At 39.5% G+C, this 23,615-nt stretch overlaps 1 protein-coding gene across 4 annotated transcripts in view; it reads right to left on the bottom strand.

Annotated features, from left to right (window-relative positions):
* Positions 1-1,564: 1,564 nt before the first annotated feature.
* The window catches only part of ATP11C (ATPase phospholipid transporting 11C), a 281,152-nt gene continuing 259,101 nt past the window's right edge, over positions 1,565-23,615 (bottom strand). For 3 of the 4 annotated variants that reach the window (XR_004539497.1, XR_004539499.1, XR_004539498.1), the window contains 2 exons: positions 14,913-14,969; positions 1,565-5,326 (listed from right to left, as the gene is read on the bottom strand). Coding sequence is in view for 1 of the 4 variants with exons in the window: in XM_033944970.1 (XP_033800861.1) it covers positions 15,630-15,719 (90 nt within the window). In the remaining 3 variants the exon portion in view is untranslated. Of the gene's footprint in view, positions 5,327-14,912; positions 14,970-15,626; positions 15,720-23,615 lie in introns of all 4 variants that reach the window. The other variant, XM_033944970.1, reaches the window with a different exon arrangement.

The raw sequence follows: 23,615 nt of genomic DNA, 5'->3' as shown, positions 1-23,615 counted from the left end.
GCTTAAGGGAAATGGGGAAGAGAGAGTGGGGCGAAGACGCTTAAGGGAAATGGGGAAGAGAGAGTGGGGCGAAGACGCTTAAGGGAAATGGGGAAGAGAGAGTGGGGCAAAGACACTGAAGGGAAATGGGGAAGAGAGAGTGGGGCGAAGACGCTTAAGGGAAATGGGGAAGAGAGAGTGGGGCAAAGACACTGAAGGGAAATGGGGAAGAGAGAGTGGGGCGAAGACACTGAAGGGAAATGGGGAAGAGAGAGTGGGGCGAAGACACTGAAGGGAAATGGGGAAGAGAGAGTGGGGCGAAGACGCTGGTAGGGAAGAAGACAGAGATGCCAGACTATGGGGGTAGCGGAGGGAAGAAGATGGGTGCCAGACCAATTTGGAAGGGGGGAGAAAGGGAGAGGCACAGTAACAGAGCAAATGGAAGACGCAGAGAGAAGAGAGATAGTGGATGGAAGGAATTGAATGAGAACATGAGGAAAGCAGAAACCAGGCAACAAAGGTAGGAAAAAAAATTATATTTCTTTTTTTTTTTTTTTGCTTCAGGATAAAGTAGTATATTAGTTGTGTTGATAAAAATTTATAAACATTAGAGGCTCTGGTAGAAACCCGTTTACAAAGTATGTATTCTTCCCAATTAATATTTCCAAATTAATAAAGTCTCTGCTTATTTGTAAATGGGTTTCTACCAGAGCCTTTAATTCAGTAGCACAATTAAATGAAATAACTATTTCTGAAGTTTATAGGGACGGGCAGGGATGGGTGGGGACAGAGGGAATTCCTCGCGGGGACGGGTGGGGATGGGGGGATTCCTCACGGGGACAGGTGGGGACGGGTGGGACTTTGACTGGGACCGGTGGGATTTCTGTCCCTGCGCAACTCTCTACTTGAGAGCCACAAGCAGGTCAGGTTTTTAGGATATCCACAATAAATATGCTTGAGATAGATGGATATCCTGAAAACCTGACCTGCCTGTGACTCTCGAGGACTGGACTTGCCTACCTTTGTGCTAGAAGGTTGAGCAGTGCTGGTCAAGAAACTTTCTAGTTCCTGCAGCTATGAGCACGTGATAAACTGGACCAGCCCAAACCAGAGACTAGACCAAAGCAAAATAGAGATGTAATTGTTTCTGACTGCTAGGCCTATAATCCTGAATCCTAGAGTTTTGTTTTGCTGCTTTTGATTACTAATCAGACTGAAATAAGGATTCAAGATTAACTCTTAGATGATGGCAGATAAATGCTAAACGGCCCATCCAGTCGGCCCATCCGCAGCATTCATTATCTCCTCCTCTCCCTATCAGAAGTGCAATTATCCAGAGTTTATGTCCATTTACTTTAATGTAAACACCCCCCCAAAAAAAACCGGGACTGTGCACTTAGGTGGAGTCGACTGTAGAATTGGGGATTTGTGAGTAAAAAAAGTTACTTAGTAACTTCATTTTTGTAGAATTCAAATCCAATGTCTCAGTTTATAAAAGCATAGGAATACGTTTAGTTATTATATATTTTGAGGTAGGCTTATAGTTTACAATATCTTCAAAAAAAATGTAGACAGGCAAAAGTGCTCATTATAACATACCAAAATTTATTGAATACATTCAACAGATTTTGTAATGAAAAAGGCAAGAAAAGCATTCTTTAAAGAGAACATTCACATTCAACTTTCATTTTAGAAAGCTACACCTTGACTGTATAAAATTGTGTTTAAATAACAGGTGAAAAAAAGTTCTGTATCCATTTTTGCAAGCATCTGAAAATATTATGCTTTCAAGTTTTGTAACTATACACTTGTATGCTGTACATTATAAAAAGTCAGTTAAAGTTTAATTCAATTAGTATTGCAACAGAATGACAAGAGTTTATGTAGTTCAACCAGTAACACAATGCAGAATTTGAAATTATGCAAAATATTATGGCTGTATTAAATTAAACAATTATACATACTTTTGATTACTATTTATATCTTTTAGTGTTTCTTGTGATCAAAGTAGTTATCTCCAACTATTTAGAACTATTATCAGAAACATAAACCAGTCTCCCAAGACTGTATATTGACCTTTAAAAATTCACAAATTCTGTATTTTATTTTAAATAGCAAATGTCATTACTGTAATGGTGGTATTTGCCTTGTGTGCATGTAGCTGCCATCCGCAACTATGTTTTGAAATATAATATATGGTGTAGAGAATGACACAGGAACAAATTTTTCCTCGTCCCCACGGAAACTCATTTTTTCATCCCGTTGAGTTCTTTTCCTATCCCATTCCTGCAAGCTCTGTCCTCCTCTGCAGAAGCCTCAAACACTTTAAAATCATAAATGTTTGAGGCCTGTGTGGTTAAGGCTGAGCTTACAGGAATGGGACAGGGACAAAACTCACGGGGACAGGACGGGAAAATTGAATTCCTGCGGGGACGGGGAAAAATTTGTCCCCGTGTCATTCTTTAATATGATGAATATATCTTTCATTTTCTTGGGATGGCAGAATGGCTTTTATCTTTATTCCACTCAGGCAACTACATGCCCATACTGACTGTATGGCTAGAATAACTTATGCAGTCTTTGACAATGTAGGCTCCAGTTTCCCTTATCTACCTCGAGTAAGCTCTAAAACATTTTCCTTTTATACAGTGAATGGTCCTCAAGTGTCAGATCATGGTGTTTTTAGATTAACATAGGCAAATGAACTGAATTTTAAAAAGTCAATGCCTACCATCAACAAGTATTGAAGGGCTGAAGTGTGCAATGACATTTCTACTGGCACTGAAGAGGCCTCCATAAGACTCATGCCACCAGCTCATTAAAACCAGTCTTGGCACTTCATGACACCTTACTATAACAGTTCAATGGTGCCTTTCCATATTCACGGTGGACCACCCATAAACAGATCATTACATGGAACTCGGATAAGAGACATGGGCTCTGCTCTCTAGGTGCTATTTTGAAACTAGACGGTCCAAATGAAGGAAACCTTTCTGTGAATTACGCACTTAAGATAAAAAGGTGTCGCGTGCAATAATCCAACCCCTGGCAGCATAGCTCCAATCTCAGAAAACTAGAGTGATGTCAACTGAAGCTGTTTTCTTCTTAGCAGAGCTGTTCCGTTCTGGAAATGCGTTGCATTGAAGTGGCCCTACTGCATCATGGGGGAAGAGGGGTGGGGTCACAAGCATGTTAAACTTACATTCACAAAGAAACTATCTGTTGTGCCTCGTATCCATAGTCTTGGCCCTGTAACAAATATAGGATGGCATTTACTAATAGTCTGCATGTACTTATTTGCAGTATTTACTGCTAGGCCCATTGTATGCAATGGATTCAGCAGTAAACAACATGTGTTTACAGTGTTAGTGTTCCTTGCTAGTAAATGACCCTATGACAAATCTTAAAATTTGCAGACATTTTGAGATGGAATGGTATAGCTTCATGAAGATAAAAAAACAAAAAAAAACAAAGCTGAGATGTTATTATTTTAAAGCTCTAATGTAAACACAAAGAAGAATACTGTGTGTTCAGTAAGAGTCAATCTGTACTAAGGACTTTTTTAAAATTTTAACAAGGTAGACAAGTATGCATTTAAAAAGGGTTTAGATGTATTATTAATAAAGTGAAGTGTTATGGAACATTTTTAAAAAGATGAACATGCAACCTGATAAACAGTATCAAAAGAATACATAATTATAATACATTGTGGCAACACTTTGATTTCAATTTTGTAGGTTTAAACAGTGATTTACATTTCATTGTAAGCACTACAATGAGAGCTATACGACTTAAGATGTAACTTGAATTCAATGCTTTAATATTTTCCAAATGCTTTTAAAATAGGAGAAAAAGATAAAACGATTAGGGACCCTTACATTAGCATGGAAGCACAATGCTGGAATTAGTATGGGTTAATGCAGAGCTGCACTAATATTTAACATGGCAGCTAGACACTGAGCACATGCTAATTCCCATGTATAGCTTTCAATGGGTGGGGAAGGGGTGTGGTCTGTGCTTTTCATGACTATTACCAGAGTAGATGATGCAGACCACTTAATGCCGCTCAAATAAATAGTGTAACATGCATCTATATAACCCAGGGGTCTCAAAGTCCCCTCCTTGAGGGCTGCAATCCAGTCGGGTTTTCAGGATTTCCCCAATGAATATGCATTGAAAGAAGTGCATGCACACAGATCTCTTGCATATTCACTGGGGAAATCCTGAAAACCCGACTGGATTACGGCCCTCAAGGAGGGACTTTGAGACCCCTGATATAACCCATCATACATCTACCTTGCGGTAAGTGTATTTTCTCTGCTTTAGCAGATTCCTTACATTCCCTAACAGAAAACAGTGTACAGCTGTTCTGCGCCATAATTCGGGAAATTAAGGTGTAGTAACTTCAGAATTGTATGCAACTCGTTTAATACATATAAATTTTAAAAAAAGCAATGGTATAAATTAAGCTAAGTTCTGACAGAATACAGTATAACGAGTTTATACTTTTCACAGGCTTCTATCCAATAGAAAGTCTGGATAGAAAGCTGCACTTCATTCAGTTTCTCCCCTCCCCCAATGTCAAAACAATGGCAGCTACTCAGTGTGACCTCGCAGTACAAAGTTTTTAAAATTTGCTTAAATGCATACTTGCATGACAGGAGGTTCTAAACAGAAAAGGAACAATTATCTAATTTCAGATGTATACATACTTTATAAAATATTTTTTTCATTGCCTAAAAGACAAAAGGAAAAATACAGAAAAAGCTGATGTAAGGTAAGGATAGCAAACGAACTGTTTCCTGACAAAAACTAACCTTGGCAAACCAGATCAGCTCACTTTGATTGAATAATACAGAATAAGCTCTGTATGCACAAAAGATACAACTATAAAGAAAAACTAAGATCCTAAGAAGCATTTTAGCAACTAATCCAAAATCTAGCCTTGCCTTCCACTAGCTGCGCCTCCCATTTTTCTCAGCTGGATTCTTGCAAGTGTTGTTCCATTGGGGGGTGTACTGGAATCTGTGACAAGGCTGTGGAACACAAAAAGCGATATGGTTTTTTTTTCTCTTCATTTTGGCTGCTCACGAGAGCTTTTTTGCCTGACAGGCTTCCAATGTGTTTTCCAACTTCCATAGTGAAAACGTTTTTTTCTTCCACTGTGCAAATGTTTAGTTCCACAGTGCAAAGCTTTTGCATTCTTACAGTGTGACTTTGCAACTTTGGAAGTACTGAGAGATGATGTCACCGCATCAACTTTCACATTTTCAAGTCTTATTTCAGAAATGCAGCTACTTTCAGCATTGTGGTAGGACAATAAAACTGGTAGCTCCATATGTGCACTCTGTACAAATGAAAGACACACATTAACATTTATGCACAATTTTAAATCGTAGTCAAGTACATCAATCAGTTAAGCAATGAACAAAATCGTTGATTTATAGCCCTGCTTAATAAGTTAGTCTGGCTTTGCAGAGACAAGTGTGGCCTATCAGTTCAGGATTACAACAAATCACCTTACTCCAAACCAGCTTGAAGATATTCACTTGGTGCTGGACTAGTTTTTATTATTTAAAATTTAAATTCATGTCACTTTAGGATTTGTATAACTAACTACTTTCATCAATACAAAGATTCAGGGCAAAAGTTCACTTGTTGGGGGGAGATGTTAAAAAATAAAATCTTTAAAACAAGGCTAAATTCCAAACATCTTTGATGACCTGATATCCCACAGAAGATGATCAGCGAAAGCTTGCAAGCTGTATAATACTAAAATAAATTCTTATTAAAGATGGGCCCCAAGCGATTTAGCAAAGATACAACTGTCAATATTTCTAGAGTGCAATTTATTAGGTTAACAGCTAAATGCAATGAATAAACTACAATTTAAGGTTGAAATCATGAAACTATTATTCTATTAGTAAGCATATTCTGACTGGATTTTATGCTAACAGCCTTTCCTTAGCAGCCCTCTAGACTAGTCAAAACACTTTGGTTATGTAATCCAGTCAACCGATGCAGACCAAGATTCACTGGTTTTAACATGACCTATATTGTTCACTTGATCCCAGATAGATCTCCAAAATTTAAGGGTCAATAGTATAATAAATGATCCATAGTCCCAGCTTCAAGATGACAGTGCCAGCATATATTAGACTTTGAACTATCTAATTTCTGTAAACGAACTGTAGTCCAAAATGCTCTATGTAATAAGAAAAACCTTGTTTGTCTCATAGATGCAGACATCGTACATCTCATCCTCCAAGTCCAAATTCATCCTATTTGATACGTTAATGAGAGCTAAAAGTCAAATATCTACTAGGAATAACAAACTTCTCTTTGAAGAATTGGAAGAACTGGGATAGGTTCAATTACACTTTCTGGTGGGAATCCCTTTGTTATACTTTTAAAATGGAACGTCTGATGGCTATACAGCAGGGAAGGTATAGGAAATTTATGGATGTTTGGGAGCCCTTGACTAAATTTTGTAAGGAATGATAACTGACTTTATTTTACTGACCTTTAAACATACACATCCAGGTTGGGAGGGAGGGGGGAGGAGTTTGTACTGGAATTGTTTTGGGGAATTTTTAGATAGTTTCTTGTGGGTATTTACTTTCTTGATTAATAGGTGGGAGGGTGGGGAAAATAATTGCTTATTACTATATGTAAGTTTATTGTGCTTTTCTTGTAATATTATATGTGCATGAATTATTTGTATGCACAATTGTAGTTGGAAAATTTAATAAACATATTAAAAAAAAAAAAAAACAAACCCTGACCTATAAAACCCCTGTGTAGCACACATCTGAATAGTATTTCTCAGTATCTAGGAAATGGTAGATGTTTGTAACCTGTGCAGCCCAGGTCAAGTGAGGTACATTTTGCTGTTAGGGTCTCAATTCAGATGCAAGTGGACAGTGTGGTGTGTCTCAGCTCTTCCTCCCTGTCCTTAGAGAAAGAACCTGGAGTGTCTATTTGGGAACTTGAGAACAGGCTAAAAATCAAACTGAAACTGGTTAAGTTGAATGTCCTAATGCAGGACAAATGAACTGCTGTGTTTTCAACTCCCACTGCAGAAGAGGCAGTTTTGTTTTGGGGTTATTTTAGGGGGGGAGAGAGGGCATAGGCAGCTAGGAGACTGCGACTGATTCCACAAGGAGTGCTGTTAGTAAGTCTGTATTACTATGGCAGATTGGAGAAGCTGTGGGGTGGGCACTGGTAGGGTCTGTAAATTTAGTCTCCCACAGGCAGACAGAGGGGCAGCTAAGTCAGGAAGGCACCCTGGAGAGGATAAACCCGAGGGTCTGAGCTTTGAATGACAGTAATGTGGTGCAGGAAAGGCTGGCAGTTCCCAGTTTGGCGAGGACCACCATCATTTTGAAAATCGCATGACTGGAGTTCCGAGAACCCCTGAGTACAGATGAGGTCTGGAAGGGGAGGGGGGAGAGGGTATTCATTCAGGGCTATATTTTTTTTTCAGGGCACACAGGAGAGGCAGCCTCTAAGGCAACTCTAGCATGATACAAGATTAAAGAAGTGATTGCTTCAACTTATTTGCTCAGCCTGTCCCTTCAGTGCTGAAGGCCCATTCCACCAAGGAGCAGGTAGCATCCTTGACCAAATGTGACCTTATTCCACAAAGGATATTTGTAGGGATTGTAAGGTAGTCTGGGGTGGGAGGCTACTCTTTGTGTTTTATTTTTTGAATAATGCAATTGCAAGTAATATGGTAAATACAGTAGTGTGTTGAAATTTGGGATAAGCTCCTTAGGTATTGGCCTCTATGTGGAGCTATATCAGTTGTCATTCGAAACGTGGTGCAAAGTCAGCAATGTAAAAATCACTGTAGTTTTTACTTTCAGTTTTCATAAGCCGAGGTCCATGTGTGCGGAGTGCGGGCAGTACTTTGCTTGGAGGTAAAATATGGGTCTTCATAATTTAAATTATAATATTCTCACAACACACTCTCAATAGGGGCAAACTTGCTAAATACAAAACTGTCAAAATACACTTAATAGCAGTTTGCAATTATTTGTTCTAATGTTAGAAAGAGCTTAATAAAGATTACTGTATATCTAATATAATAAAATGCTAGGCTGCGCATGCGCACTCAAAAGTCGTGTTCCCTGATCCGTCGCGGAAACACGAGTGCGCATGCGTGCGTTTTATGTCACCACCTGCTCTCCACTTCCTGCCGCTGCTTTCAAAATAGCACCGATCTCTGTTCCTCCTGCACCATGGCACGCCAGGCATGTCCGCCGCCGGCCTCGAACTCCTGGGGGCCGGCGGCACGAGCCGCCCGGCAGGTGCTGAGGCCCCGCCTCCTGCTTCCGCCCTACACGGCGCCGCCAGACCCAGCCCTACAAAATGGCCCTACACTCAGATCCGCGAGCATGGAAACAGAGGGGATCAGGAGCAAAACAGAGATTTAAAAAAACAAACAGTGGACAAGGACAGAGACACACAGACACTCACAGAAGGACAGGGGGCTAAAGAGACAGATTGAAAAAATCACAAAACACAGAGGACAAGGAGAGAGAGACACACAGACACTCACAGAAGGACAGGGGGCTAAAGAGACAGATTGAAAAAAATAACAAAACACTAAGGAGAGAGAGAGAGACACAGGAAACAAATGACAAACAGACATACAGCAGCCAAGGAGACAGACAACAAAAAAAATACAGACATACTTACATACAGCGTCCAAGTAGACAGACAGAGACAGTGGGCAAGGAGACAGCAAAAAACAAAAATACAAACAGCCAAGGAGACAAACGGAAAAAAATAAAAAGTACAATGCCCAAGGATAAATTCTGGAAAAAAATACATACAGACGTACAGTGGCCAAGGAGTTAGACTGCAAAAAAGACATACAGACATACAGCAGCCAATGAGACAGACAGACTGACAGCGACCAAGTAGACAATCAGCAAAAAAACAAAAACAAACAGCAACCAAGGAGATAGACAGACAGACAAAAGTTAAGGAGATAGACAGCAAAAAAAAAGAGACACAGTGGGCAAGGAGACAGAGAACAAAAAAATACAAACAACCAAACAACAGCCAAGGAGATAGATGGAAAAAAAAGGCACACATACAGTAGCCAATTAAAAAGACAGAGAGACAGTAAAAAAAACCCCAACCATACAGTGGCCATGTTAACCGTGCCTCAGAGCGGCCTGCGAGGTTCGTTACAGCCGGTAGGCTGTTTTAAAGAAGAGGAGCTGCATGCTGGACAGGGGGAGCAGTTAAGGAGTGCTGCTGGACAGGGGGAGCAGGGAAGAGGGTCAGGGGAGAAAAGAAGGAGTGCTGCTGGACAGGGAGAGCAGGGAAGAGGAACAGGGGAGCAGGTAAGAAGTGCTGCTGGACAGGGGGAGCAGGGAAGAGTGACTGGGGAGCAGGGAAGAAGTGCTGCTGGACAGGGGGAGCAGGGAAAAGGGACAGGGGGAGCAGGTAAGGAGTGCTGCTGGACAGGGAGAGGTAAAAGGAAGGGAGAAGGCCTACTGCTAGACAGGTGGAACAGGCAAGGGGTGATGGTTGACAGCCGAGGAAAGAGAGAGACAGAAAGCGGCCAAGGGGAGAGAGAGAGAAAGAAAGAAAGACATACATACATATATTCTAGCACCCGTTAATGTAATGGGCTTAAAGACTAGTACTTGAATATAACCTGAGATTTTTGTGCAAAAAAAGTGGCCCAAAAATGGGCATCTCGGTTTATATTCTGGTTCTCAAGTCTGTGCGCTCCCCCTCCCTCACCTAGACCCTTTGTAGGCCTCCTGCGGGCCTGCCTTAAGCCTTGATGGTCCAGCAGTAAGCTGTCCTAGCCAGCTGTTAACCACTTTGCTTCCCTCCCACCTCCTGGACCAATTGAAGGCCTCCAGTGGGCCAGCCTTAAGCCCTGGTGGTCCAGTGGTGAGCCGGGTCAGGAGCGATCTTTCCTGTGTCCTGTCCCTGCCAACTGTTAACCACCCCGCTTTCTTTCCCGCCTCACAGACCATTCTCCAGCATACCTTTTGAACCCTGGTGGTCTAGCAGTGAAGAATGGAAGGAACAATTTTTATTTGCTCCTGCTCTGTGCAAAGAAAGTTCTCGGGGCAGTCTCAAAAGTTCTCCCGATCTTATGAGACTGTCCCAGGAACTTGAACAGTCATTTCTGATCACGGCTCCACACAGTGGGCAAAAGCAAACAAAAATCACTCCTGCCCCACTTCCTGGGACAGGATGCAGGAAGGTTCACTCCTGTCCCAGCTCACTGCTAGATCATCAGTGCTTAAGGCAGGCCTGTGGGAAGCCTACAAAGGGTCCAGGAGGTGGGGTGGTTAGCAGTTGGCTGGAACGGGATGTGGAAAGGATCGCTTCTGTCCCGACTCACCTCTGGACCACCAGGGCTTAAGGAAGGCCTGAAGTGGGTATTGTAGGCTAGATGCAAAGCTGGGCAGGAAGGGAAGGAGAACTCGATGCAAGGCAGGGCAACTGAATATATACACTCTGGGTTTATATTAGAGTGAACCTTTTTTCCTCCTTTTTAGGGGGGAGAAGGGGAAGGTTGCCTCAGTTTATAATCGGATTGGTTTATAGTTGAGTATATATGGTAATTTATTAAAATAAGCCTCAAAAGCCTCAAGTACAGACTTCCAACAGGTCATATATGCAATAGAGCCCCATGTACTATCATTGACTCCTCTTCTAAAGTCGGTAAAAAACAGAACAAAAAAAAACCAACAAAAACTCAGAGAGCCTTGAGAAAACCCGTTCATCAAAAACCAAGACTTATAAAAACCATGGGACTTGGTAGTAAATTTGGGGAATTCCTTAAATCCTCAAATAAAAAGTTTGGATAAAGAATTAAAAGAACAAAAGGAAGAAATAAAAGTTTTAAAGCAGGATATGTCACAATTTAAAACAGAGACACAAAATACAAATAAGGAGTTAATGTTACTGAAACAAAATCAAGATATGTTGGTTAAAGATAATATATTACTCAGGAAGAAGCTGGAAGTGCAGGAGAATAATGGCCGAATAAATAACTTGAGATTTATAAATTTTCCAAGAATCCTGTCAACTTCTCCTAGAGAAATGGTGAAAAGATATTTTATGGAAATTTTGGAAATTCCTGAAAACTCCTTACCTCCTCTTACAAGAGTGTATTACCTACCTGCTAAGCCCCAATTCAAAGAAGAAGACAAAATTGAGGAACCCCGGGAGAGGTCATTGGACATTTCGGCTATACTGGAACAATCAGATAGAGAATTGGCTGTTCCAGCTACTCTCTTGTTGTCTGTGGCTTTGGCTCCAGACAGGGATTGGATATTAAAACTTTTCTTTAAAAATAGATCCAAAGACTTCCTGGGACAGCACATTCAGATTTTTCCTGATGTCTCTAGAGAGACTCAAAAAAGAAGGAAAGAATTTTTAATTCTAAAACCTGGTGTGACTCAAATAGGGGGTATGTTCTTTTTGAGATATCCATGTAAATGTGTAGTTAGATATCTATCATTGAAGTATATATTTACAGAGCCATCTCAACTGATTAGCTTTCTCTCAATGAAACGCCTAGAAAAAGGAATAACAACAACGTCCATGGAAAGTTAGTTTCCTGCACTTTAGTTAGATAAGGATTTTTCCTAATTAATTAATTTGAATTATATATGTTCTACTCTTAATTATGGATCCAATAAAATTGAGGACTAGTGTGAGATTAGCTAGGTTAGTATTTCCTTGTAGTAATTAATTTTGCAATTTTAGTTTAATATGTTGTTTGATCTCACTTTACTGTACAAGATGTATACGCTTGAAAATATTGTAAAATTTTATAAATAAATAAAAAAACAAAAAAACAAAACATAAACAGGCTCCCAACACTTATCTTGTGTACACTTACGTCCCAGAAGAGACTGTCCAATTTATCTTCCCATTAAACTTCCACGTAAAAGCATTTGTAATCTACTTTGGTTGGGAAGAAAACTGAAAATTTCTCAATAAGGTCCTTGTTTCGTGGACACCGCCACTGCTTCAGGAGAATGAACTGGAAATCAAATACACTCAATGCTAGCTCCAAGGTGGCACTGAAATTTCAAAAGAACATGACTGCGCCAGCCCTTAACATAAGAACAGCCTTACTGGGTCAGAACAATGGTCTATCAAGCCCAGTAGCCCGTTCTTATGGTGGACACAATCCAGGTCACTAGTAACTGGCCAAAACCCAAGGAGTAGCAATATTCCAAAGCTACCGATCCAGGGCAAACAGTGGCTTCCCTCATGTCTTTCTCAATAACAGACTATGGACTTTTCCTCCAGGAATTTGTACAAACCTTTCTTAAAACCAGCTATGCTATCTGCTTTTACCACAACCTCTGGCAACGCATTCCAGAGCTTAACTATTCTCTGAGTGAAAAAAAATTTCCACTTATTGGTTTTAAAAGTATTTCCCTGTCACTTCATCGAGTATCCCCTAGTTTTTGTAATTTTTGACGGAGTGAAAAATCGACCCACTTGTACCCGTTCTACTCCACATGGAGGAAAAACACCCCTTCCGTCTTGTGTGCAGAAGAGAAAATTTGCAGGTGGAAGTAGAACTCACAGTGAAGTGGGAGGGACACAGAAAAAAAAATTCAGAGTGGATTCCTTCTGCAGATGGCTTGTGGACATGGTGAGATAACCTGCTTATCTAGATCGACACACCTATCGCACTGGAAATCTGCAATAGGGCAGACACCCCTGATGGTGTGGAGACGTGTAAAAACCAAGTGAAGCTTGCAGAATGGTCCAGAATTTGGCAACTAAGATTTAATAATAAATACAGAGTAATGCATTTGGGTCGCAAAAAACAAGAGGAAACTGTTCAGTTTAGGGGTGAAGAGCTTTTGTACACAAAAGAGGAATGTGACTTGGGTGTGATTGTATGTGATAGTTCTAAGATGGCCAAACAGAAAGAAAAGGCAACAGTGAAAGGTAGAAGAATGCTTGGGTACATAGAAGAAGGAACGACCAATAGGAAAAAAAGGAGGTAATGATGCCTCTGTATAAAACTCTGGTGAGACCAATTAGAATTCTGGAGACTGCACTTTCAAAAAGATAAAAACAGGATGGAGTCGGTCAGAGGATGGCTACTAAAATGGTTAAAAGTCATCATAAAGCATATGGGGCCAGACAAAGATATCAATATATATACTTTGGATGAAAGGCTGGAGAAGGGAAATATGAGTGAGACAATTAAATACCCGAGTGGTACAAATGCACATGAGGCGAGTCTCTTTCAATTGAAAGAAGACTCTGGAATGAAGGGGAATAGGATAAGCGTGAAAGGGGATAGACTAAGTAACCACCTCAGAAAATATATTTTCAGAAAAGGGTGGTGAATATGTAGAACAGCCTCCCAGTGGAGATGCAAAATGTTATCTGAATTCAGGAAAGCTTGAGATAAGTACACTGGATCTCTAAAGAAGAGGAAGGGATAGTAGATGACATGGTCAAGCAGACTAGATAGAAAAATGAAGGCAGATAAAAACCATATGGCCTATGTTTCTATTACAATGAAATTAGGTTTATATATTAGAAAATAATCTGAGAAATGTATTGTTCTTGATTGTAATTTTTCAGAGCTTATAGTCCTCATGGTAAGCAACATCAGCACATTTTTAAAAAAAAATTCTGGATTGTATAACAGTCTGGTATAATGTCCACAGTATAGACCAGTGTCTGAACTCCTTTATCTTATTTTAGTAAGAATCTGTATCACAATTGTCCTTAAATCAGTTTTATAACTAAATACAAAACAGAAAATATCTCAATGCTACATTCTAAACTAAACTAAACCCTTGGTTTGTATACCGCATCCTCTCCACAATCGTAGAGCTCGGCACGGTTTACAGGAGTTGGGAGAGAAAGGACTCCATGAAGGTTAAAGGATAAAGTGAGAAGAATATTTGGAGGGCTTTGTATGCCAGAGAAGGAGTAAGTATTACATTTTTGAGAATAGCCAGGTTTTCAGATGTTTGTGGAAGAGTTGGAGAAAGCTCAGGTTCCGAAGAGGGGAGGTAAGGTTGTTCCAGAGCTCAGTGATTCTGAAGGGGAGGGAGGTCCCTAGTTTTCCTGCATGGGAAATGCCTTTTAATGAAGGGAAGGATAGTTTTAATTTGTGGGTGGGTCTGGTGGTATTAGAATTTGAGGAGTTCCAAGAAACTTGTCCACAGTTTGGGTAAAAGTAAAAAAGTTGCTAATCATGAATTCAAAAAAATTTTTTTTTTACACATTCTCACAAAGTTTCTGTCAAACAGGATATTGAATTATAACGGCATTGTCTTGGGAACACTGTGCCATTCTTGAGAAGTCCTTGTTCAAAAGGCTCTCCCAGTTCTTGGTCTGTGTTTGCACTTCCTGGGACTGGTGGGTAATCTCCTGTAGGTTTAATAGATGGTTATCGCCTGCAAGTTCTGACAATCCCTAGTGGGTCTCACTGGTTGTGTGAATGTGAACCCATTTTTTGTTGAAACCAAGCGATAAGTTTCGGTTATAGTTTTGGTTTTGGTCAAAAGTGTTTTGACTTTGGTGACCGTTTTGGTTTAAAAGCAGTTTTGGTCGCCCTCTAAAAACAGCAGCAGCAGCAGCAACAAAGCAAAATGTAAAGCAACTTTTGTTGCAGCTAGATGGGTAGTCTTATAGGTTACATATATATATATATATAAATTCAGAGGATAAGGTGATGTCCAGGAACACAGGAGTGTGCCTTTAGGAATTTTTTTCTGGTCTTTTTCTCATCCTTCCTCAGTTAGAGAGGCTGGTTCACATTTAAAACCAGCAGCAGCAAAGAAAATTATTTTTGTTGCATCTCAATATGTAGTCTTATAGGTCACATTAAAGCCAAAGCATCTGGACTGGTATAGAGGGACTAAAGGAAAGAAAATTAAGAAGAAATTAGATCTTACCTGCTATGCGCAGTTTTTACAACTTGTATGCAAACCAATGAAACATGATAGTTGTATCTACAGCAAAATTAGCATAATTAGCTTTATGTATAATTAAACATGTATTAAAAGTCAAACAACTATTCAACTAGGCTTTATTCTGCAAAATTCAGAGCAAATAACTATAGGACAGTCACCCACCAGCTTGGACTGAATATCCTTTTTACAAATCACAAGACAAAATGATACTGGCTGGATCTCTTCTAGATTGTCAGGGTGTGGCTCGGGAATTTTGCAGCATATGAAGGCCACTTAGATAAATACAGATTTCATGGTCAGTCCGAACAGCTGACTGCCATATTCATAAATGATTTCAACTCAATTATTCCCAGAAAAGCAAAATAAAACTATTTAGATATGATATAGATGCAATGCTTTAGAATCATTTTAGCTCCAATGTAGAGACAACTTACAAACTCTTCATAGTTCACAATCCTCTTATCTATTTTTTCCTTTAAACACCATTCTTGTACATTTTTATTCTTTCCCAATCATTTTATAGGTGGTATCAGTTTTACAAGATGGCTCTGAAAAGCTCAAATGACAAGCACTGCATCTACGTATTCAGCAAGGACAGACCACACCGAACAGCCAATGCAAAATTTAGGAATACTGCAGATTTGAATTGATTTCCTGTGATATCTATACCATCCCACCAGTAGCAGGAGGAAATACCTGTTACAATACATTAGACTCCTCTGATAGTGTTCGTAAAAGCAGAGATCTGGACGGCTCTGAATCAGGTGTGTTTTTGCTGCTCACTTTTTTCTGAAACAGTGAGGCAAAAGCACTTGAAGTATGGAAAAGTCTGACCTTATCCAATTCTAGTACCGCAGTATGTCCCCTTCCTGTGCCACATCTCTACTCAAGTCGGATCCTTTGCGCATTGAAGTGATATATAAAACACATTAAATACATGAAAATAAACATACAGATTTATGTTGGAATGCCTGTTCCAATGCAATAGTTGCACTTTTTAGAAGACCTGTCCCTGAAGAAAAACTTATGCATGTTTGAGCGCATTCATGTTTTCTTTAGAATATCCTCCAAGACAAACAGTAGTAAGAACTCTACTAAAGTGTTATAAAAAGAGGCTATTATACATAGAAACATAGATCTTCACAGATTAAAATGCTCTTTTTGTGGAGAAATGAAAAAGCAGGGACTAGAATTCCTGTCATCAGTCAAAAGTCGCAGCGAAAGAGAATCTATTTTAGCGATTGAAACATAGCTTAATGAAATGGTGACAGTATGATCACCGGAGGGGCATTTTAAAGATACAGGTGCAAATGTTAACATTTAGACTGTAGCTTATAACTTTAGCCATTATTTAGACCAGGGGTCCTCAAAACTTTTTAAAGTTCACAGTCCCTCAGACTGTTGGGGGCCTAACTATAGTTTGAAAAAAAAACCAAAACCCCATGAATGAATTTCCATGCACTGTACATATCTTATTTGTAATGCAAAAAAAAAAAAAAAAGAACAAGACAATATTTAAAATGAAGGACAATTTTAACCAACACGTAATCCTCGGCCCCAGCACGTCATGTCACCGCTTCCCCTTGGCCAAAGCTAATGACGCTGGAGCAGCAAAAAACTAACAGATGGTCATGAGAGATCAAACACCTGCAGAAAGATGGTAACTACTGAGAAAAGCTTTGGAGTGCCAGAATGAGGTTTGGAATTCACAATAAGAGCCGAAACAGCATATTGAAGTTTGGCATGTTCGGTGAAGTACTACCAAGCCCTTGCAATAAAGTAGCCCAAATATCCGACAACTCACTAAAGCCAAAAGTTTCCTGCCAGCCGTACCAAACTTCCAAGAAACCCTCCCAGCGGCAGCAGGGCTGTGCACACCAGCCCACACACTCAACAGATGGGTCACGTGGCATGGATGTGCGAAGTTAGCACTGTGTCCATCTCACGAGGGGGTTACTGGTGGCACGCAGTGAGGAGCGGTGAGAACTGCAGAGCACTATAGTGACAAAGCCACAATGGAGCAGGTCAGCAACGGTTAGGAACAATAGCAGTAAACTCTTGAGCGGGGGCCAGGTAAATTACCTTGGAGGGCCGTTTCCGGCCCATATTTTGAGGACCCTTGATTTACACAGTAGATGGGATGCTGTTTCTTTATTGAAGATCACAAACAGTACCAGGAAAAATGCAGATTTAAAAAGGGCCTGATCATATTGAACACATTTATAGAGTTCATCATACGCTTATCCACAAATGTGGGCTATTTGTCTGCAGTCTGCTATTGCATAAAGAACAAAAAAAAAGAAAACAGTTCAATGGTTCTTCATAGGCTCAAAACAGCAAAAATACTTATCTGTAGCAGGTGCTCTCCAAGGCCATCAGGCATATATTTTCATATGTGATGCCACGGAATCCAGTACAGACACTACCAAGTGCATGGTCACTTTAAATTTAAGATAGTACCCATACCACACACATGACAATGCCTTCCCGTCTGACGTCGGCTCACAGGACTGTCAGTAACAAAGCTAAGAAGCCAACTAAGGGAGGTAGATGGGTTGTGAGAATATATGCCCAACAAAAGAAACTGTGGAGAAGATGTTCTTGATGCAAGCGTTTATTCAATCAATAAGAAGTGGCTTTAAAAATCCACATGTGAACAAACTGGAGAAGACACAACAAGGTTCGTGTTTTAGCTAAAGACGCCTTCCTCAGGGGTACAGGGCAGTGGTTGCTCAATGATTAGGGGTAGATTTGTGGATAATAAAATATAATGTAGAAATAAACCAGGCTCCAAAAGCTAAACAGCGTCTGCAACACAGAGGCTAAAATTTGTGAGAATATAGGTATCTTTGCTTTCTCTGATGACAAGCAGGCATTATAGTCTCACATTCAGGACTCCAAAGCTGCCAGAATCATGTCTCTAGAACAGGTTAAAATTTGAATATCATTGAATATACATGAACCTGGTGAAACCTAAGAGGGTTAGAGGGAAAGGTGGCGCTCAGGAAGTAAAAGATTTTGCAGAACTGCTTGTCCAAACTGACCATCTCTTCTGGAGTTTTGTTCTAAACAATAGTGAAAGGTAAAGGTATGGGGTTGAGGACCAAGTAGCCACTCAATAGATGCAGAGCAGAAATGAGCTAAGGTAGCCATATAATGGACATTGTGGGGCTGTTACATAGCCCTGTAGTATCAGCCCAGCCTGAGTAGATATGAAGGAGATACAGTCCATCAGCCAAGTGGAGATGGCTCTCTTGCTAACAGGAACTTCAAAGGTATTAAGGGTCGAAGGCCACAAAGAGCTGGGAGTATCTTCTATGAGGTTTAGTCTAATTCAAGTAGTATGCTAGAACAGTCCAAGATGTGTTGCTTCCCCAAGATAGGAATGTGGCTTTGGAAAGTAAAAAAACAAATAAAAAACAAAAACAACACAGGCACAACAATGAACTGGTCGAGGTGGAATTCTGAGACGAGACGACTTGGGGTAGGAATTTTGGATGAGTTTGGAGCATTACTCATTTATGGCAGAATCTTGTGTAGGGAGGATCAGAGACAAGTGCTTGGAGTTCACTTACAGTACATGGCATGCAGACAGGAGGGCAATAAAGAAAATGACTAAGTGAAAAGTTTAGAGAGCAAGTTATAAATGGCTCAAAGGGAGACTTCATAAGGGCAGATAGTACAACATTAAGATCTCAAGCAACAGGTGGAGACTTGATAGGTGGTTTGGCGTGGTAAAAGTCCCTTCACGAACCTGGATATTAAGGAACATGCAAAAAGAGGCACTCCTGAACTGTTTTCAGATCAGAGACTCAAAGCCAGACCAGCCTGTGTATCAAAAGTTGCTCTAGCCACAAACATTCTAGTGTTTAGATAACTGAAGAATTTATTCCCTCAGACAATTTAAAGCAGTTTCAACAAAGTCTGACAATTGTTTTAGCAAAGATTTGAAATAAATGGGCCTGTAAAACTGGTAAGTCAAAATTCTGATAAGGAGCATAGATGACTGGAATATACACTTGCCAAAACAGTCTAATGTTCTGGTTTCTCTGCCTGGAGAAGCTGAAGTATAAGATGTAATGTAATGTAATGTAATTTATTTCTTATATACCGCTACATCATGAACTGTGTGAATGTTTGAGGGCAGATTCCACAACTAGTGAATGGTTTTGCCAAACCCTGGTCATGTTTGAATTCTGTACATTGTATCTATTTTTCTAGGAGCTACTTGGAATGTTAGGGCAGTTTTTAAATAAAGTATCTCTCATGACTTTGTGTATGGGTATCTTAATGCACTCATTTGGTGGTGTGCCAAAATCAAGGAGTGAAAAAAGTTCAAATGAGGTTCCTCCTCTGTTTGCATTTGATAGGCATAAAAAATGGCTGCCGAACGCACCCACAGCAAACTCGTGAGACCGCGGGAACACTTGGTAGCCATTTTTGAACATGGCTCTGCATGGGACAGGAGTGTAGGAGAATCGCTCCTGCCCTGCTTCACCGATGGACCACAAGGTAAGGTGTAGAGGGGTCTGGGAAGCGAAGTGGTTCAGAGTGAGCACGGACAGGATGCGGGAGGTATCGCTCCTGTCCCGGCTCACCACTGGATCTCCAGGGTTTAAATTAAGTCCACAAGTGGACTGCAACAGGTCTGGGGGGTTGGGGGGATGGTCAGGGTGCAGAGCTGAAGACGCGGGAACAAATATAAACAGAGACCTCCATTTTCGGGCCACATTTTGGCCCCAAAATCTCACGTCTATAATCATATATTTACAGTAAAAAGAGAGCACCCACAAAAGCACTTGGTGTCTTCTGTGCTCTGTATCATGTAATAAAAATGTTGTCTGATTAACCAGAGTTGAGAGGTCACTAAACAAGCAAAATAAATATAGCACTCTCCCAGAAAGAGACTTACACAACTCCTCTTAAAGGGGAATATTTAAAGGTGGAAGCTTAGACTACTCAGGTCATGCTGTGGGTTGACCTTGTTTCTCAGTCTATACATATAATTATAGCACAAGTGCAAATGTTATTGAACCTGACTGCCCAGATACTGAAGATTAATTTTACTAAACTTCTGAAATAAAGCTGGTTTCAAGATAGATTTCTTCTGATCTTAGGCCTTCATTTTAAACAAATCATTTTTCAGTTCTGAACTGTGTTCTTTGATTTTTTACAGAAATTAGAAACTAGGTGATGGATTTACTCAGAACACAAAAATAGAATGGCAAACTCCATTTCCCTTGGAAATGTTTTCCCTTTGTCATTCAGGCAAACTATAATCAGATGTCACAGTGGGTATGATTTGAGGACAAATCCTCAATATGAAATACATAGCACAAATTAAAGGGTGGAACTGTTACAAGTATATTTACCAAATAATAATCGCACAATATCTCTTACTTCACTGGCATAAAACAGGTCACAAGTTATGTTATCATAACACTTCACAATACCCATGAGGTATGAGGATTTGGAAATGTGGAGCGGAAAACAAATTGAAACAGCAAAATGCAAGGATTGATTGAGCAAAAAGGAAGATTCAAAAACAAAGAAAGGGTAGTGACCAAAGGATTAGGAAACCAAGCAGAGAGCTTAAAAAAAGAAAACAGATGTCAACAAAAACAAAAAAAAATTATAGACAAAGTTAACATTGCATTATTTCACTCAAAAACAAATAGGCAGAACTGCTAAATGTAAGAAGTTTTCTTAGAAGAGGTCAACACACACAAAAGCAATTCAGAAGAAAGTCACCTTATTCACTCCAGGAGAAGCTGTGACTGTTGGAGGTTTGAGAGAGCATGAAGATAGTGGATAGTTCCGAGGAAGGGAGACGTTTTGCTGCCTGGTTCACAAGATAACAAAAAAGGTAGAAAATTGCAACATAATAGGACAGAGAAATACAAGAGAGCAAAGGACAAGATAAGTGTAATTTCAAATGCTTATATTTGTGCAAGAAAGAAAAGTAAATAAAGAGGGATGCAGTAAAGAGAGGAGAGCGTAAGCTGCTCTTAAACAGAACCATTTCAGCAGGTGTGCTCTGGTTTCATAATATATTGATCACACTAATATAATCCACTGTAATAATCTATTTAGTCAGCAGATGCTCATTAACTTTCTTTGGTTATCTCACCTCCCCTATATATTATTCTTCAGGGGGAAAAAGCCTCAGTTTTTGAGCCATTAACCCATATGGGTCACAAGGAGTGACAGAGTTACCTAGATTTTGATACGGTCATAGGCAAAATCCCCTTCAGATTATTTATTTCTTTTCTTTAACTCTCTATTTTTATCTTTTATTCATTTTATAAAAAGGGGCTAATTGTGTTCATATGCCCATCATGAACAATTTTCATTTCATCAAAGGTTTCATTGCACTGCTAAATAAATAGTATAGTCACTTTCATTTCATTTGGTTTCAGAATGGCATGTGCCATATAGATCAAGATGCTACAAGCATGACAATGAATTTGGACCACCATTTCCTCCTCTTTTCAAATAAAAAAAATATAAAGCAGAGCTACTCACCTGTAGCAGGTGTTCTCCAATGACAGCAGGCATATATTCTCACATCTGGGTAATGTCATTCACAGAACCCAGCAGAGACAGTCAAAAACTGTACTGTCACCTTAAAAACTTTGAAGGCTGCCTGTACCACACATGTGCTGGTGCCTTCCCACTCAACATAGGCTCATGGGACCTGCAGTTCTGTAAGATAGATAAGAAGCCAACTAGGGGAAGTGAAAGGATTGTGAGAATATCTGCCTGCTGTCCTCGGAGAACACCTGCTACAGATGAATAACTTTGTTTTCTCTGAGGACAAGCAGGCATCATTCTCACATCTGGGACTCCCAAGCTGCCAGATCATGCCTCTGAGAAAAGGGTTATTGACAACTACCATGAGTCTGACGAAACCAAAAGGGTTGGAGGGAAGGCTGGAATTTAAATAGAGAATAAATTTTGTAGAACTACTTGTCTGAACCGACTATCCCATCTGGAATGATTTTCCAAACAGTAGTGGGAAGTGAAGGTATCAAAAGCAAACAGCAAACAGAACTGTTTATACTTGTTTTCAACAGGAGAAACTCAAAAGAATCCCATGGACTGCTTTCAAACACAAGAATGATTTTAAAATGTAAGGGCTTATCTAATACTGAGGTGCTCAAGAATCCTTGGCGTAGTTAGAATAAGAGTGAAAAGTGCATACATACGTATTGACTGCTAAGTGCAAAACAGAAGATAAACATACTATGTGTTTTATCCAGAACCACAAGTGAAAAAGAGGCTTAAATTGAAATGAGAGTGAGGCTTGGGTGTGAGATTGCTACTGAATGGTATATGCAGAGACAGAAAGCTTATTGTTGAACATGTACTGAAAATCAGTACATGTTAACACATAAAACAAATAAGCACAGTAAAAAATAAAACATCAAACTGTACACAATAATCTTAACTAAAATACATAATTCATATTAAAACTCCTGGATATTAAAATAATTTAAAAAATGTGGAAAATTATACAACAAGAAAAAGAATATACACAGAACTATATTTAATAAATGTTCTTTAAGAAAACAGATAAATCATATTCAGTATTTAACCCTGCTGGTGTAAGAGTGTCAAGTTTAAAAATCAAATGTTATTCCTCTTCTAATAAAAACTGATCAATATTGCCACCATACCACAATGATTCTATAAATTTAAAAGTAAAGAATTTCAAATCTACAAAAGTATGGAAAAAATTGAGACAATGCTTAACCAAAGGGGCAACAATATTAGCTCTTTTGATATTGCTTCTATGTTCACTCATTCAAGTTTTAATCTTCCTTGAAGTTTTTCCCCACAAATAACAAGCAGGGGCATATTAATATTAACCAAATATTTTAAGGATTCATTATTTTATATTAATATAAGGAAGTATACACACCCTGGGGAGGGGATATAGAAACATAGAAACATAGTGGCAGAAAAGGGCTATAGCCCACCAAGTCTGCCCATTCCAAGTATTTGTTACCGAATTTACTTCCTTAAAGATCTCACGTGAGCATCCCATCTTCTCTTAAAATCCGTCACGCTGCTGGCCTCAACCACCTGCAGTGGGAGTCTGTTCCACTGATCCACCACTCTTTCGGTGAAGAAGTACTGAAAGAGTGGTGGATCAGTGGAACAGACTCCCACTGCAGGTGGTTGAGGCCAGCAGCGTGACAGATTTTAAGAGAAGATGGGATGCTCACGTGGGATCTTTAAGGGAGTAAATTCGGTAACAAATACTTGGAATGGGCAGACTTGGTGGACTATAGCCCTTTTCTGCCACTATGTTTCTATATCCCCTCCCCAGGGTGTGTATACTTCCTTATTAATATAAAATAATGAATCCTTAAAATATTTGGTTAATATTAATATGCCCCTGCTTGTTATTTGTGGGGAAAAACTTCAAGGAAGATTAAAACTTGAATGAGTGAACATAGAAGCAATATCAAAAGAGCTAATATTGTTGCCCCTTTGGTTAAGCATTGTCTCAATTTTTTCCATACTTTTGTAGATTTGAAATTCTTTACTTTTAAATTTATAGAATCATTGTGGTATGGTGGCAATATTGATCAGTTTTTATTAGAAGATATGATATGGGATTGATTAAAAGCATGTTGAATTGTTTATATATATATTTAAGATTTTGTTGATTAACTG

This window comes from Geotrypetes seraphini, chromosome 5 (genome assembly GCF_902459505.1).
Source record: "Geotrypetes seraphini chromosome 5, aGeoSer1.1, whole genome shotgun sequence".
NCBI lineage: Eukaryota > Metazoa > Chordata > Amphibia > Gymnophiona > Dermophiidae > Geotrypetes > Geotrypetes seraphini.
Note: the sequence above shows the minus strand (reverse complement) of the source record. Positions and strands in the feature narration are given on the sequence as shown.